Source organism: Coturnix japonica, chromosome 7, assembly GCF_001577835.2.
Source record: "Coturnix japonica isolate 7356 chromosome 7, Coturnix japonica 2.1, whole genome shotgun sequence".
NCBI classification, from domain to species: domain Eukaryota; kingdom Metazoa; phylum Chordata; class Aves; order Galliformes; family Phasianidae; genus Coturnix; species Coturnix japonica.
The window spans coordinates 27,073,905-27,092,894 of NC_029522.1; the positions used below are offsets into that span (position 1 = coordinate 27,073,905).

General features: G+C 38.4%; 1 protein-coding gene across 11 annotated transcripts in view; it reads right to left on the reverse strand.

Moving 5' to 3' along the window:
- Positions 1–18,990, reverse strand: part of NCKAP5 (NCK associated protein 5) — a 405,691-nt gene that overhangs the window by 59,903 nt on the left and 326,798 nt on the right. For all 11 annotated transcript variants that reach the window (XR_001556628.2, XR_001556627.2, XM_032445915.1 and 8 more), the window contains exon 10: positions 16,013–16,132. Coding sequence is in view for 9 of the 11 variants with exons in the window: in XM_032445915.1 (XP_032301806.1) it covers positions 16,013–16,132 (120 nt within the window). In the remaining 2 variants the exon portion in view is untranslated. The remainder of the gene's footprint in view (positions 1–16,012; positions 16,133–18,990) is intronic.

Here is an 18,990-nt window from a genome sequence, read left to right on the forward strand (position 1 = left end):
TTGCCCAACATGTCGTTGAGTAGATTAAAATGCTACAAGCACTCAGTATCCAATATACATTTTATTATAAATATGAACTACATCCAGGTTATGCGTTTTTTAACACCAGTGGTGCACATCCCCTAGTTTTTCAGTGCGTACACTTTAAAATGTTATTACTAGAGTTACTGTCAGCTGTTTGCTCAAGATTTAAGCTCCAGGTAAAATGCTTTTCCAAGCACACAGATTTACTGACTTAGTACATGTGCTTGGCAATAATTCCAAGTGAACTACCAGAAAATTCCACTGTTTTCATCAACAGGAGAAACTGCTGTTGGGAACAAATGTTGTACTTGCTCTTAGCAGAGGAATTACTTTCTCCAATGTAACCAGTTACAACATTTTGGCTTCCAGAGATTTTTAGTGTGAGTTACTACAGCTGGATCTGGCAGAGCTGAAGATGGGGGGTATCTGAGATGGATGAACATTATACTCAAACATTTATTTTCCCAGAAATATTCTAGAAATAGTGCTATAGGAGTTTTAAAGCTCCAAAATTGTCTTCTCATTTTTTCAAGCAAAGCAATTTAAATACTTTATTACTTAAATGGGAGCATGTATGCATCTTACTAAAGGAAACAAAATACACCCTATAATATCATCCAAAGGGACTGAGTGCTGTCTTTGTCCACATCAGCCCAAAGAGCAGAGGCCGGCCCACCTGCATATGACACCTTTGGGCAGGCAGAGAACCCAAACAATTCCAGCCAGAGAGCTGGCTGGTGAGGAGACGCAGCCCAGCAGAGCGTGCTGCAAACAGCCTGCAGCTCCTGCTCTAAAGATGTGTAATGTGATTATATTTCTGCATCAATGAAAGATCATCACACTGGAAATATTACCCCCACACTTATGCAAAGACACCAACAGACACAAGGCCAGCGTGAGGACCATCATTAGCAAACAGTACAGCACAGTTGGAGATCGTTAATTAAATATAGTCGCACGGCACTCATGCAAGTCATCCAATTACAAAAGAAAACGATAAGAAAATTGTTTTTCTTTCACATTTTACTTTCCTTCTTCTCCATTTTCTAATTCAGAAATGGTGAAAAGTCTGCTAAAAGAATCTCATTAATAATCCATTTAAAAGGAAGTAACAGACTGTGCTAAGTACATATCTTGATTCTGATTTCTCAGATAAACAACACGTATTGGTTTATGGCTATTTCAGATCACGGTCGTAGAACCACACCAAGGAGTTATGCTGCCTTGACAATGGTGCAATATTAAAAGCCATGCTGATCCTATCAGGATGCAGCGCAACAAAAGGCAGGCCATGGCACAGGCTGACTTGCACAGAAAAGACCACATCAGTATAAATAAATACTTAAATTCAAAACCAAGTGCTGTAACTACAAATCCAAGCCATGTGCCCCATCTGTGGGCACAGTGTAACAAGGGGAAACTGCCACAGCCCTTCTGAGAGCAGACACCAGAATGGAAGTGAATGTGGTGTGGGCTGGAAGCTCGCTCAAAGTTGAGCTTAACTCCCGTAACCCACAACAAAACAAAACAAAGCAAAAAGAACAAATTTAATTGGAAACCTATTACACCAAGTGCAATAGGAAATACAATTATCTGGAAGGCAGATAAGTGATCCAGCAGACCTGACCTGCCCCCCCCAGCAACATCCTTATTAAGGCTCTCTAGGAAGACAGAAGTGGACTGCTGCCTCCTGGCATGCAGCAGCATTGCTGACAGACTCCACGGTGCATCCTGACTGTGTCTGTGCAGCACGTCTATCCATTCCCATCTCCTCCTTGAAATCTCTAATGGCCTGCAAGCATCGCCAGAACAATTTCCAACAAATTACGCCAAACCATATAGGACTCTCCAGTATTGGATGAGTTAATTGCTATTAAATCAATTGGCTTTGCTTTTCTCACATGAGCCAAAGTCCATCATTCACAAGGAAAGAAACTCTCAAGGCTCTCAGAGAGACATTTTTATCCTGGTGGAACAGCCTGTAAATGTTTGTTGGGTGCATGTCGCCTCCTCCATCTCTGCAGTTCACTGGGGCGGCACCAACTTGACAAATGATGCTCTGGGCTTTTCTTCCATGTAGCCCAGCTACTGCAATTGGATTGGCAGGGAGTACCTTTTCTGCAGCCCCATTTGTAATAATTCTATACACAAAAGAACTTGCAGGCAGCAATGCAACAGCTCCAATCCCCACTGTACTAAATGAGCAAGGCTTAGTAACTACCAAAAACAAGCAAAAAGTGTGCAACACAAATAGCACTGATACATTGATCTCTTTACAGGTGTGACAGAGGTACAAGAACTATTGCTAGGTGACTTTTTGACTGTCTGACCTATTACACTCTTGGTGCTGTCTTGTTCAACTTTATCTACTGAACCCATTCAAAGCAGAGTGCAGCTATGAATTAATCATTCCTATCATGAGCTTTGGTTTCAAGAAATAGTAAAATAGTTTCAAGAAATAGTAAATGAGAGACAGCAAGACCAAAACAAAAAAGAAAAATGAATGAACAGGAATACAATTTACTTAATACCAGCTTATGCAGAAATATCATGTTATGAAAGTGAGTCTTGAGTTTTTAGACCTTAGATAGTTTTTAGGCCTTAGATGCCTTCCAGAGGGGATGTTCAGATGAAGGTGAGATGACATCTTTTACTTTTTCCATCAGATCTTAGGTAGACTAAGCAAATCAAGTGTGAACTTCTTATACCCTAACCACTCTGAAATAAAGGAGAATTAGGTATAAGGAAAAATCATACAATGAAGTTCCATCTCTGAAACTAGAAATATACTTTGCTTTTAAACAAATCAAGAGTTTGGACCATATATGCTTTTGGCATGTGGTAAATCTGCTTTCTAAACTGAGTAGAACAAATGGTTGTCAATAATGTAATAGCCAAACATGAAGCAACAAGTGAAAATTGCATTAAGATGCTCCCGCTGCATATAACTCTAACAATCACTAACTTTGGAAAAGTACTTGAAATCATGTACTTTGTTCACAGAGCAATGCCTTCTGTCTTATTGCTTGTAACTGATGCAATGAAAATAAAATGCTAATTATCTCAGCTCTTGGAAGTTACATATTTAATAAAAACTCAGCATTATGTTCCACTTTCCTACTATTCACTTTCTATAAACAGAGCTTTTCAAAGTTTATAACAACAATAGCAATTGGCATACTGAGCCCTTTCTGCTAGTAAATCAGCTTGGTTAAGAACTTGCCCTCATCTTTCCTGCTGTCTGTTGCCTGTGAGGACAGGTGGCTTCCCAGCAGAGTTCTTGTGCTTTGTACATGCCATCTCATACTCCCGCTTAATATTATACCTATACTTTAGGGTAATTATTATACCTATATACTTTAAGGTAATTTCAAAGACACCTCATTGTGGAAATATCCATGTTTTTTTTCCTTCTAATTCTCTAATAATACGCTTTGCAATCATCATTTATCCTAACAGTGTGAAGTTGCCTCTGACTTTTTCCCTCTCTTACATTTTAGACTAACACAAAGTACAGAATTATGGTGCTTCAGTTGAAGAATTCAGCGTATCTTCAAGAAGCATTCCTGTCCTCAGTATCACGTCTCAGAAGTGCCATTACATCAAATAAGGTCCCTTGTATTTCTGCCCAGAATAAGGCTGTTAATAAAATGATCTTTTACAATTGTTCTGAAAACACAACACAGTTATCACATAAGCTGCACTAAAACAACTATATCAGTATTTGCTTTTCTGGATCTATAACAAACATGCTATAAAGAGCCCAAGTTTTAGAGGACTGTGTGAGACATCCTTAGATTTGTATTTTCACTTGTACATACAGCAAAAGCAACCATCAACTTGTACCTGTGCATTTCCTTAAGGACCAAAACTGCACATCAGCAAGCAGCCAGCATAAAGGGAATGACAGGATATTAGTGAAGCACAGGAGCAATTAGAGGATGCAGGGCATCCCCTAGATTAAGTGAATAAAGCTGTGCAGCAAGGGTAGCAGGAGTCAGTCACAAGAGAGCAGGGGCACACACACTGTGCAGCAATTTGTCAGCAACCCTTGCTGTTCAGCCATGGCAAACCATGCAGAGGACTGGGGCTAAAAATGGAGGGGGAAACTACCAGCCTTTGTCTCTTCAAGATAGTCCCCTCTTTCCCCAAATAATACATGCATCATTTAGATGTCCAGCAGATGCTAATATAGGTGTCTGTAGAAGCAAGCACACGTAACATCAGATTGTAAAGCCACTGCATTACATTATTTTTTCTCTTTCCCTGTATTTCAGTGCACTGTTCCTAATAGATCAAGCAGCTAGAGAAGGTAATTGATTTCTGGCAAAAGTACACAACACATAAAATTATCCAGTTCAGCCTGGAATAGACAAAGCAACCCAGGAGTCTTCCCCAGTAACCAGCACCAGCACATACACTGTATTTCATACTAAATATCCTATTATATCCTAAGGTCTACCTGATGGGTTAACTGAAATTCTTTGACCCAGATGTTGCTGCTAGGGCTCTTAACAGCTGTACTGTGGGAGACATGCCACTATAGCTGCTTGGATTGATTTTTGGTGGGAGCTGAGGGTGAAGCCACAGGGAGTGAGCCTCAGGACAGCTCTCAGAGCAGCAGAAGCATGCAGCCAGAGAGCATCATTTACTGGTCTTACCAACAGCTGAAAAGTCTGAAACACAACAAACCATCACAGACCTACAGTACTGCTCAGCATTAACAGAGGGAAGTGTTAGACAAAACATGGATAGTAAAGGATTAGCTATAAAATAAACATCTCAGTAAGCTAAAGCATTTCTTAACACAAAAAAGCCAGCCTCCAGCTATTCCAGAAATTTCAAGTCAAGCAGATCTGCATTTCCTATTAATCTAATAAGAGTACTTCTATACAAGTTCAACTTTGATTTTGTTTTGGTTGTTTCTCCCACCACTAGAAGATGAAGATGCTAAAAGAACTTGAAGTCTGGTGATGCAGCAGATGCTACACTTCACATTCAAGTGCGGCATTAACAGTGGTTTGTCAGTTTTGCTGGCAAATCCTCCAGGCGAGTTTACTGAGACAACTGACAACATCCAAGACAAAAGTACAAGCGGATGATTTCACAAACATTTGTACAGAAGATTAGGGTGTTAAAACTACATCAGAAAATCCTGTTAACAAGGCAAATCCAACACAAAAAAGAAAACAAAGGTTTCACTTGCATCTGCTTCAGATTTTCCAGGCTCGCTGCTCTCTGTTTTTATCGAGCCATACAGAGAGAAGCAAAAAGCAGTGAATTAGATTCCGAAGTAAGGAACTCAGACATTTGAAAACTTATATCCTAGGGTATAAATTGGGAGGTATTAAGAAGACATTTGATGCATAAACATAAATAACATAATCTCTCTGAATTCTTCAGAGATTTGACAACATTGCTGTAAGCCTAAAATTACTCCCCTTCCAAATCCCTTAGTTTTATTAATTTTTATAAACTTTTAAGTAAAAGTTGCATTGAAAGACACAAAGTAATCCTTTCTTATCCTAGCTTTCATTTTATAATTCTATCAGTGTTTTCAAGCACTGAGACTCCAAAGCTTTCTCATTTTAATAGCACAACAGTAGAAGCCTGTAAATATTGCAGTAATAATAAATTGAGCTAATTTAATTTCATACGAAAATGTCTGCGTAAAGTTCCCTGTGGTCTGTAATTACTGCAAAGCCAACAGTTTCCATCAAAGACCTGCTAATCAGCCAGTCAGAAAGTAAACAATGAAATGTCTTTGATGAGCTTTCTCAAGGAAGACCCCTCAGAATACGGCAAAGCAGAGGTTTGGCACCTAGCGTAAAAAAGTCAGGCCTCTTCTTCAGTTTATATTTGTATTTTTTTTTCTCATTAATTTGGTACAGAGCAGTAAATGCAATGCTTTTTGCAAACATCCTTCTATTGAGCTAATTCTGATCAATATCTTAATTCCACTTTGCTAAGTGGATGCCATCCTTGTGTAGATTTTATGAATTACAGGAACACGAGAGTGCAAGAGGCAGAACCCAGACATGCTGACACCTTCTCTTGCTGCGCTGCTCACAAACACATCCAGTTTTCCTTCACATTTCAGCATTGTCAAAATGAGTCTAGAAAACAGCTTTATACTAAACTTCTGTGACAAGGAAGAACCATGTCATTAATCTTTCATGGCGTGCCTTTCACATGGTATCTATGCTTTAACAGTAAACATGCCAAGTGTTGTCTTATTTCACCATATTTAACAAATCCTTTCAGGTGAAAATACAGATGAAAGGTGTTGATGCCCTGTCATTGGTGTCATTGAGCCAATCGTGACTGCATTATTGATCATTATTTGACTAAATGCTACTCACTAATTTCAACATACTTCTAAATTGCCAATACTGACAGCCAGTGCTATTCCTGGTAGCACAACATAATTTCAGTCCTTGGATTTGTGATTCCTACAGTTCAAAATGCATTTTCACATTCCCTTTCTGACTATGCCCCAAAATCATCTAAAGGAATTAGGCAGACCTCAATAAGATCTTGTTATTGACATTTATGTTGATCGATGCTGGCTCTTACAGAATTGGAATCTACAGATCAATTCCCTTATTAGATTCGTTCTCAGTGCTGCCATGGTCATTTTATCACAGAAGCTGCTGCTATCAAATGCTGCTTTATCACTTTATAATGGGATACGCTGAAGCCTTCCTCTAGCATATAGTTGGAAATGAAAACTGTCTGAGCTCTAAAAATTGTTTTCACAGATTTCCAAAATTATCTTTATTAACTGCATATGTCTATTTTTAAAAGCTATTTGAAACTCAATAGAGCTAACTAGTAATAATTACTTCCTTCAAGAAAACCCAGTTCTCAGAATGGTTAAAAAAATACTTTAAAAGCTAGCATTGGAAGCTGCTTTGCATCTATCAATTGCCTTCATGCTGTTGACTCTAAGAGTGAAGAGAGAGACAAAAATGAGTGTAAGAATGAAGAAATGACAGAAAAAAGTGACATGGTTCCATTACGAGAACAAACAAACGTGCAAACACTGAAGAGCACACAAAACAAAATGGGTTTCTGGCAGAGTTTTATCTGGTTTTGAAAATGGGGACGTGGTATTTTTTTAAGAGAGGTATTATGGCTCCTGTTGAGAGAGGAGTTCATCACATTAATTTAAATCTACGATAAAATTAGCTTTTTTATTGCCAGGTTGAACTACAGGGCTATGATTGTTATGTATTACTACAATCTAAGTCTTAATGGCATTCTTAGCCCTGCGGTGGTCAAACAGAAACCATTTCAAACCTTCTAAAGGCTACTAGAACATGTGCAGATGTCTGGAAAATTAATACTATTATCTAACTCTAACCTTTCGCCTGTAGGAGGAAAAAGAGAGAAGGCTCAGGGAAGATGCTTTAGATCGATACCTGGGAACGGAGAAGGGTAAGCACTGTTTCACATGGAACTTCATTGGCTGTGAACAGGTGATTTGAGCAAGCAGATTCATCCTTATTTGCTTTTCATAGAAATCATCCATTTACTCAGAAAAATAATTTAAGAGAGACGAGCATCATTTTTACAGTCCTTCCTCATTGCTGTTTCTCAAGGTCCAGCAAGCTACACACTGGGAAGATTCATTCATTTAAATGACAGGAGCAGGAATTTGTCAAGGTTAATGGTGAACGAGTCACATTTTCCTTGCCGCAGTAGCGTGCAATTGGAAAGTTTCCTCATTCCTCCACTTTTGTTTTCTTTTTGGTGAAATCATTGAAATGTCAGATGGACAGAAAGAAGTAGGAGGAAGATTCCAACAATAGAACAATAAGAAATTGTTAGTTTAAGGCTATTGCATACACATTTTCTCTCCAACACTAACACGTGTTTTGGCTCAGACACAACCACTCTAAACAGGAAGAGCATTTTTACGATGTTCTTCTCGAATGCCCAAATACAAGGTACTCCACTGAAAATGAAAAACAATGGGCCAAACTGTGCTCTTCCAAGTACAGTGCTCTCAGTGCTGTGCCAGACCTGGGCCAGACATGGCACACAGTGTCATTAGAGACCTATTTCCCACCTCCCAGGCAGTACCTCCCCAGAGGCAGCCTGCCCTGGGCTCACAGCAGCCGCAGCCCTCACCTCTGGTGCTGTTAGCCAGCACCTGCAGACCCTTTTGGCAGCTGGATGGGCTCGAAGAAGCAGTGCCAACTTTTCATGAGAAATCTGTGCCTTTGTGAATGGATCAGTTTTTCATGGTAGATAAAAGCAGGGCTTAGGAGGTATTACAGAGGAATTTTAGACAGGGTCAGCTCCCGGTTCAGCACCAAATAAATAGCCAGATTTTTAGAAGAACTCGGCACAGTGCCTGAACAGTAAAAAGTCTGGTCCTGTGCACATGAAGGACCTAAAGACCTAAATTAAAGGTTAATTCCATTTGTTATTCCCCCATGAGCTGGCGAAGACTGGTAACAGAGCTGAGAGTACCCATACGTCTAATTACTGTCAAGGATCTCCTAAGAACTATTTAATGAATTTAAGCAAGCCTTTAAGATACAATGCCAATTTCAGGTCCACGTTTATGCTTGCAGTATCTGTAATCCATAATAACCGTGCTCTAATTTACGTGTATCTACAGTACAAGAAGAGGACACAATTCTTACTCTGAGGAAAAATAAGTGAGGTTAAGAGTAAGTAAAAGGCAACTTAAAAAATCAGATGAAGTGCTTCTGCTTTTGAAATGACTACCACAAATTAGAATCAAAACACTACACTCACCTCATAAGGAGAATACAAGAAGGAGGAACTGAAGAGCGAACATCTATTTTGAGATTTTTTAAGCACTGATACTTATTCAAGATGCCACTACTTCGACACTCTGATTTTCATGCTTTTAATGCTGGAGGATGGAGTTTAATTCAAAATGTTCAAGATGCCCTTGCAATGCATACAGGACACAGACAAATCACTGCTCCTCCCCACATCCAGACATCTGTTAGAGACTGAATAATCAGGGCTTGCTCGCATCCAGGCAGAAATGAGCATGAATGCAATCTAAAAATGCTACAAGTACGGTAAGACTCAACTCTGTCAATATCACTTGATAAAAGAATTAATGACAAAGGTATCTTTTCCTTTTAGCTTGCCCTTATCAGAGAGATACCTACATGGTAATTTAAGAGTTAAGGCACTAATGGACTCTTCAGTTTCACTGAGCATCTACTTGCAGATTTTATCTTGCAATACAGTATTTCACATTCTCAGCGAAGTCAACAGAGATTTAGTCAATAGTGTCACAGCCTTTGGATGAGGATCTGAATCCTACCAGTATCCAAACCATCATTAAATAAGATAGGTCATTTGGGAAAGATAGGAGAGCATTAGTAAAATTCAATGCTAAAAGATAGGGTTTGTTCAGTAGGTGTTTTATGATTAATTAAGAATAACATTTCATTTTAGTTACAGACCCTTTCTTCCATGCACAGTATACATAAAAGTATACAAAACATACAGCATGCACGCCAGCAAAAAGAATTTTTTCATAGCAGATGGCAACAGAAAGTACTTCTCAAGTAATCTTATGTGCTAAAAACTACTTATCATGATGTTGGATTCATCTGATGGAATGTGTAATTTATAATTACTAGCGAATTACACTGATCTGATATAATCTGGACTGCTTAAATTGTACCAAGTACTTATTGGCACACTTATTTTTAAGTAAAGGACAACAGCTCCTTATTGCTTCACATCCATACAGTCTGCCATTATACTTAAATAGTAACAAAACCACATTTATAAGTAAACTGTAAATGACATTTTACACATAAGAAGTATAATGACAATACAGATGAAATTAATCCTTTATATATTATTATTTCATATACTTAATTTTTTGAGTAGTCCTTCCTTTCAGTTTCAATGCCTTTTAGGAAAACAAACTACCTACTCAGTTCTATTAGTGTAATAGGAGAAAATGAAACATCTGTAATAAAAAATAGTTATACTTTTATACTGCCTTAGGATTTCAATAGATTTTCATTTTACTACAAGAGAAAGGCCTCAAAATCTTCAAATCATTTCATTTTATGTACTCTTTTGGTAATCCATTAGGGACTTATGGAGTGTGAAACACACACTGTGATGAGACAACAATTAGCACACCTGTTGCTTACCATACTGTACTTAAAAAGGGCTTTCAGTGGCTCCTGTTCCACTGATAAATTCAAAGGGCTCCATTTAGCCTCTGTACTTACTTACACTTGGAGCACTTAAGCAACAATTTATATGCTAAGTTGCTAATGCATCTTGCTAATACATTCAGCAAACAGAGCGGTCTGAAACAGCATCAGGTAGATTATTCTCTTTAAGTTAAGCGTTGCTACAGGTTATATAAAACACACAATAAAAAAATAAAAAAGTGCACCTTATTAAGGCTTATTAGAAGTTTGAAGCAGATGGCAAGTCTGTTCTATTCTGCGCTGTGGAAATCATACCTTTTGTCTTAGATACATTTTCATACCAAATGTACAAAACGACAGGAAAAAAACATAGAGAACACTGGTGTACTTAATGACTGCTAAACTAAGGAGGGAAGGTTTAGATTGGATGTCAGGACAAGTTTTTCACAGAGAGAAAGGTGAGGTGCTGGAACAGGCTGCCCAGAGCAGTTGTGGATGCTCCATCCCTGGAGGTGTTCAAGGCCAGGCTGGATGGAGCTCTGGGCAGCTTGGTCTAGTGCCAGAGTTGAGGTTGGTGGCCCTGCCTGTGGCAGGGAGGCTGGAACTCCATGATCCTTGGGGTGCTTCCAACCCAAGCCATTCTATGACCTTGCCTACGTACTTGATCAGTGTTTCAAATGCCATACTGGATTCCTTCCCTCATGTCTATCATTAGTGATAATAAAAATCCACATGTAAAATAAAGAGAAAGCTACAGCTCAATTATTATCAGTTACATGTTGGTCTTTGGAAAAAAAAAAGAGCAGGAAAATCTTAGTGCATCTTGATGAAGGCCTGCCACATCAGTACAGAATTTCTCTAATGCTCCTTAATCATATAGGCGGAGCTGTAAAAAAGGCAAGAAATACAATTTACAATATATTATTCAACACTGATGATTTAAGCTGAAACAGAGATTCAGATTTATATTTCTGTGTTCTCAATGATATTGATGAGTGGGGACAAGACAGAAATAGAAAGCAGGCATCAATTTACAGTTTACTGAGATAATACAAGACTAGAAGTAATGACATCAGCATCTGCAAATGAAGAAATGCTCCTTTAATTTGTTCTGAAAGTCTCAAAAATCATTCAATGTTCCCTTCTAGATTGCTATCTCGATTCCTGATTCACAGAAGCATTCTTATCATTTGACATTGCTACAAGAACTGTATGCTTTTGTTTCAGAGAGGATCTTCATGAGAGTAATGCCAGACCTTTGTTACCCTTGATATGGAGAAAGCACTACTGCAGGGCTATGACTTGACACCTTACAGAACTGTAACTGTTGTAAAAAATTACCACCTTACTATTTGGTGGATGCTCTACTGCCCACGTAATTCTTGGATAAATTTTAATGTACTAGTTTAAACAATATATTTCACACATACTTCACATTTACGTGATTAACATTTTGTCTTTTTCTATAGCCAGAGATTTTCATAGCTACTGAGCAAACAGTTTTCCACGACTTCTCTACTGCAACAACAATTAGCAGGTCTAAAATTCGTTTCTACTTTAAACCACCAGTCTTGATTTGTGACTAAGTAAATATCACTACAAAGACTGTTAAGCCTTATTTATGTTTTCATATTTACTGAGTAAAAAGGCCGTTTGCCAGTCTGCCCTGAAATTGGAACACTTCAGAACATTTGCAAATAGGAGTGCCATGGCAAATCTCAGGAGCAGAAATGAAGGAAGGAAATAAGACAGTCAACTGCAGAAGCTTCAAACTTCAAACACAATTGGGTGACCTTGATCTACGGTCTTCCTGCCTAGAGGCACAAGGCAATACTGGGAGCTGCCTTCTGACAGAGGAATTATGCTGCTGTGCTGTGTACGATGATCTGGTTACTTAAATACACTTCTGACTGCTGACAGTTTTCTAACAATGTTTTAATCTGAATTAAAGTTTCAGCTTTAATTTCAAACTCCTCAACGCTTTCTTTCTAAAACTTAACTATCTGTATATCGAATTGCTGCGAAGTGTAGCAACTTCACTTTTAACCTTTCTGCACTCAAGACATCACAGTGTCTAATGATGTCTGAACCACAGGTCAGACTCTGAGGCCAGATATTCCGTCTCATTTTGTCAGGTGGTCGGGCAATTAATTGCCCTTCTACTGTCTCATATATAATAATGTCGTTGGTGCAATTTACCCCTTCCTGCTAAGTTGCACAACTGTTTCCATGTAAGTATGTACAGTCACAGTCTATCAAATACGTTGGGAGATCATTGTCAGGTTATTACAAGAGCTAATGACAGTGTGGATACAACAAAGTAGCTATTATTTGAGTAGAAGAATTCAGCATACTGTGCTGTAGCACTGTGGACAAAGTTTTAGACTTGAAATAGAACAATGCAGATGGTGCACGAGTAATAAATGAAACCAACCTCGCCAGAGAAACACAATGAGAAAATGGGTCCTTCTGGAATTGGTAAAGAAATATTTTTATGATGGAAATAAAATGAAAATGAAAATACAGTTTGGGATCAGAAATACTGTAAATCTTATCGTTAATAATACTATTTTATGCTTTCTCAACTGTGAAAATTTTACTACTTATTTAATCAAGTAAATCAACTCAATAAATGTTGCTACCTGCCACTTTTAGCACCCTTCACAGAAAGATCCCTGCCTGCTCTGTAAGCAGCTGTGACAGCAACCTCATGGGTGAAAAGTGAAAACAAGACATCATTCCACCCGCAGAATTCAGCTCACAAACATTTTGCTTTCATGTTAGCAGAGATATATAATATAAACAAGCAACTGCAACATCTATCAGAAGGCAAATCCTGGCCCCGGTTACTGCTCAGTGACTGCAGTAGGAAAATAACATCGCTGTTGTAAAGGAAAAATATGCAACGTTAGAAGCAGGTTTGATGTGAATTGCTCTGCTCCATTTTCAGGAATGAGAGGAAAAAGAGGGCTAACGAGAAAAAAAAAAAAAAAAAAAAAAAGAGTGAAAAGTTTTGTCCCAAGTCTGAGCAGTGAGCAGTCCCTGCTTGATGAAGTGAACAGCTTAGTGAGAAGCCACAGCTAAACACTGAAAATGCCTGCAATTTAGTGATTTACACAGTTCTACGTTTCTTTGAACAAAATACATCATCCTTTATAAACAAAAAAATATCCCCAAAAGAAAGTTCCCGATTTTCTTTCCCAAACCTTTCTTGCCATAGCAAGATCTTATGTATATATCTTATATAGCTCTTAAAATCATCTCCGGTACAAAAGAAGTGATGAGAAAGGAAAAGGTGGAGTTATCTCTACCTACTCCTCTATCCTTCCACTTTTGCATCAGAGCCTCGATAATCATTTCACAACCGGAGTGAGATGTCCTCTGTATCACAGTCCCTACAAGCAGTAAACAATGTGACCAAATTACAGAAGTTGTGCAGAGAAAAGGAACAAATATTATTTATTTTAGCTTAGACCCTTTCCAGCAGGTCAAAAATTCTAATTGCACTCAGTGTGAATATTCCTAGGATGAGATCAGCATGCAGATAAAATTAACCTTCACCATACCAGGCAGTACAGGAAATGTAAACATAACACTGCCCCCAACACCACCAACAGCATTTGTCCATTCAATTTGGTCAAGCCCATGAATTAACAGGAATATCCTTAACAACATATTTAGTACTGTAAATAGCTGTAGAGGGCTTTAAAGAAATATTCAGTACCTGCTCTAAACGCAGGGTTTATGCTTTGTCAGGATGATATAACCTACTTTTCTACTTCTTTTTCTACTCTTTTTCTCAGACACATTTGCTTAATTTCAGTCCTAAGGAAAAATCCCTCCTCAGATTTTACATTTCAGACTACAAGATCACAGATGACACACCATGTATTCAATCCTGGAGTAAAATTAGAGGACAAATACACTTCTGGAAACTCACTAACAGACTGTGTTCTTTTTCTGTAAGGGCTTCATATGACGTCTTTAGCAGTAGTTCCTCATTTCCTCAGGCACACGGCAACTTGTTTCATGCTTTTTCTTTTTCCCCAAGGGGGGTTATAGCAAGTGTAAAGACATAGCAGTATATTTTGCTGCCATCTGGGGGACCTGGACTACAAGAATGATCTAAATTCTCTTTCTTCCTTGGCCAGTAAATACAAAGCAAGTGACAAGCTGTGTGTCTTTGGTGGGGGGAGGAGTATCTATACATACTAGAAGTATCTGTCTATTGGATAATGCAGGGAGAATGATGTGAAACAGTCTGAATTCCTCTTGAAAACATAATACCACTTAGCCCTATTTGACTCAGGTTTATCTCTTTCAACTTCTTTTGCAGCAGTGGAACAATCCAGTTTCAAGGAACTGAAGTCAAACCACTTGCTTTTCATCTAACACTGCTATAACACTCCCCAAAAACCTGGTATACTGTTGCCACAAATCTGTAATAAGGGATATGCAGTGTGAAACTTCTTTGCAGTCTAACCCAGTACCAGCAAAAACTACTAGAGGTGGGCACTGAGAAAACAGAAAAACAGAAAGAAAGGGCAACTGATGGGACTGTCAAAACCAGAAAAAGTGAGCATTAAAGATCAATGCTGTGGTGGATGCAATAAAGATTCTCAATCAAGAGATATCAGTTCTATACAACAACCAGGAGCCAATCAAGGATGAACAAACAGGAAAGAAAGCAGGGGTCAGGGAAGAAGAAAACAAAAGAATGAAGGTCCCGACCTAGCAATACCCAAATCAACACAAAACGAAGAATCCACAGATAATGCAATAACCCAGAGCCCTGTGATGGTGACCTAGCATCACTCTGCCTATGTTCTCAAGTTTTATAGTAAGTATAGCTATTTGCTCTCACTGTGAGGCTTCCTTGCATTTAAGCACTGGTTGGTGAGCTGATCAATGCTTCTTCAATAAAGAACCCAAAGTGATGAGAGTTGGCAGATATCAGCTGTCAAGCAACAGGGCAAGGGCTAAATTTTACACACATAGCATCAGAGAATTTTAATAAGACACACAATTAATGCCACTTAACTAGTTGACATTCTCCAAGTTTTTCACCTGAAATTCATGATTTTTTCTCTAATAATAAATAGCATATGTTAAAGAAAGCAGAATTTGTCTCACTGCTAGAAATCTGCACACTTCAGTTAGTCACTGTTTACTGTTCTAGCTCATGGTCAGATATGTTGGAACTTATACAAAGCAATTCCACTTCTACAAAAGAATGTCATAAAGATGGATTAATTCATAACAGTGGACTTTGCCAAATTGTAAGGGATACTAAAACCTCTCTTATTATTCCAGAATGGCAAAGGAGTGGGAGACAGGTCAATTGATTCCTCAGCTACACCCTCCCATAAAAAGTTAAAAAATAAAAGTCTCTCGAAGCTTGTGGAAATGTACTTAAGTCTTTGTAACACATATGGCAAAAGTTAAATAAATGGGCTGTCTTCTCACAGGAAATTACACTGTTCACCATCAAGCAGAATGTTAAGGAATCTGAGTTTCTCCCCTGCAGAGGGATAATGAACCCATATCATTCCATTTATCACACCAAAGAAATACTGTACAAGTAAGTCACTCCACAGGTGTGCTCCTTCCTCCACATTTGCACATAACATTTAACCATCGCTCACTGGTGCAATGCTTTCAGTTTCAATGGTATTACAGATAGCTGATATTCTTCTAATATTTTACAGCTATCAGTTGTCATTTTTGACATACCCTTAAGAAGAAGAGAAATACTTTATAATTGTGAGAAATACAGAACCCATAGCTTCCCTTCTGCAAAGGACATTTCTCACCTGAAGGAGGAGGTCAGAAGCTGGTTTGACTCTCTGCTGGAAAAGCACACATAATGTTCGATTCTGTTGTTCCAAATCAAAAACTCTCGTTTTCAGCTTTATACATTCCTCTCTCAGATCCTTCGGAAAAGGGAAAACAGGAAGATTAGAAAGCAGGTAACACAAACTCCTTAAAAAAGTCTGTGCGATGTCGAATACTAAGAAGAAATCAAGAATCCAGAACAGTTCAGTTGGAAAGGACTCACAAATATTCAATTGCTTGATGATGTCAGGGCTAACCAAAAATTAAAACATATTACTGAGAAATCTTGTAATGAGAAATAACAGTGACATGATACATCCTCTTGGTGTTTTCCATCAGTAAAAGAAGTGACTCTGTTATAGCAGTGTGTTTCTTTGTGTATCCTATTCAAAGCAGAAAGTAGCAATTGAGATATTGTAGTAAGCATAAACCAAGGAAAAAGCTTCAGCTGTACTGCATCAGGAATAAGTTGAAAATGGCACTGTGCCTTCAAGGCACTCTTCTGAAGTCTTATTCCACATCTGCTTTCTCTGGAATAACCAAGCCGGCAATGTTGGCTGGCATGTTGCACATGATCCACACATCCCTCCCTGTTACTACTCAGTGTAGAGGACACTGGGCCACAGCGAGATGCTGACTCACCAGACATACTTGTGAATACAACCCTGCCTGCCATTTCTGATACAAGACACCAAAATACCCTAAAACAGGCCACTAGAGCAGAGGTAATGTGTAAAGGCCATTAGAAGCAGATGTGGTGTGAAACTTTTGCATCAAAAGGCATAAAATACAACTGCCAAAACTGAAAGATGGCAGATCCTTTAGCCAAGGCTATGTCAGGTTCATCACAAAGAAGAAATTAATGGCTTCCATATGCAGCAAATTACCTACATACCTACATGCTTTGTTTCTAATGGCGACGTAGGACTGACCTTTCCTGGCCACAGAGAGGAAGAAAGGATTTTTATTGGAAATGAGGGCTTTGGAGCAAGCTGAATCTGACATTTCCTATCCACCTAATTTCTGCAGCTGTCTGCTTTGAGGTATGGGAGCTTCATACATCAGGAAGAGTCATTTGCTAACTAAGATCACATACAAAAATAATAAGCTGCAGCCATTACCTAGTTTTATTTAAACCTCCAAAATGCTTCCCCTTATGGTTTTATACTTAGGGTAGTTGCTGCCCTGTGGTATTGCCTAACTGGTTTTACTTTCCACTGCATTAAGGAAGCAAAAAAAGGCCTCTGGATCCCCATATAGAGTCCTGTCAGTACCTTTATCAACATAATAACATCATGAGAAAACAACAGGGGAGGAAGTAGCCTAAATTGTCAGCTAAAGTAGCTCATGTCTCCAGTGCAACCAGCACTGTGGTTATAAGAGGTGAACACACAACCAAATAGGCTCATCCTGAGACTCTCAGAAAATTCTGAGTGTCTTTTTATGCCTGTAGTGGGCATCAGGTTTTATGATACTACTAGATGAATGCAGTTATTTTCTCTTGATAGTTTCTCAGCTTAATATTTGCTTTAAGTGGCTGTCAGTCTGCCCAAGTAAAATTGCTATAGCCTTCTAAGGTAACCCCCTTTTGAATCTAATGCTTTGTAAAAATCTAAAGCTTTGATTTAGTCACTGAGAGCTCTCTTATCTCTGGTCTCACACAAAGCAATCTCTACGAGCATCAAGACCCATCATTACCTTTCACAAATAATCACAGAATTTAAAACAGAGCCTTAGCTGTTACAACGTTGCTTAACTTTTCAACACAACTAAGTGCACTGAGAGGGAAAAATTACTCACAGAAACTGACAACGTAGGAAAAAATTAAATCTTAGCGATGCCTTTGCTCAAAACTTTCCTATTTTAAACTGAGAAATCCTTAAGATTTAGGTTTCATGCTTTAGACTTCCTGAAAGTGAAATATAAGACACTAGATTACACACCCAGTGCTATAAACTGGTAATGCCACTCATAGTACAGAGCAGAAATGAAGAACATTAAGGCAGCAGTACTCCAGTAAAATGAAGCTTCAGTTTAGAATGCTGAAGTTCTAAAATTACCAATTAATACAACTATCAAATGTCTCATTCCTATCCTGTGGGCAAAACGAGCAGCTATTACAACAGCAGGCTCCCAGATATCTGAGGTACTCATTCCTGTGCTCTTACAGCAGCAGTAACTGAGCATCTCCCTATTCTTACCAGCATCAGCCTCATTCTGCAAAACACTTTTCCTCCAAATCCACTTTTCCTTTTCTAATACTTCGTTCAATGCCTTTTTATTTTATTGATAAAAAAAGAGAAATGTATTTCCTACAGAACCCAAAATAAAAACTCATTAACCTCAACACCTCTATTAAGATAATATGCCAAGAGCAGATACACAGATCACAGGATAATTTCATTAAGTGGTGTAACTCAAATTTCAAACTGCTGATCCAGGTCTTAAATAAAGAAAATACAAATCAAAAATACAGTATCCAGCACTCCTTTCATGTGATGTGAAGAGTCTTTAGGCAGAAGGAGAAAGGAGAAAGAACAGATGCTTCCAGTAAGTACCTGAGCACGCAGGTTTGTATCACATCAATTTGTTGGGTTTTCTTTTTACTTCTTAGATTTCCCAGAGGTAAAATTTTCTATTAGTAAGTCATAGAATCCATATAATTTTGGCATGTGGAATTGTGAAATTTTGCTGTGTGGCTAATTCAGCACAAACCTCAATTTAATACAGTTTCTCTGAGAAGTCTCAGTTAAAAAAATAAAAGCTTCCTGCATTAGAGAAATTCTATATGTATTGTAACAAACGATAAACTTGAAAAGCGCACATTTAAGACTGTAATTCCATTTCAAGGTTTCAGTGACATTGATAAATCACTCAAGCTTTGCTCACTCAATTTGTGTCACCAGAATCTCTCGGTGGAATCACAGTCCTTCCACATACTGGCAAGCATGCAGCG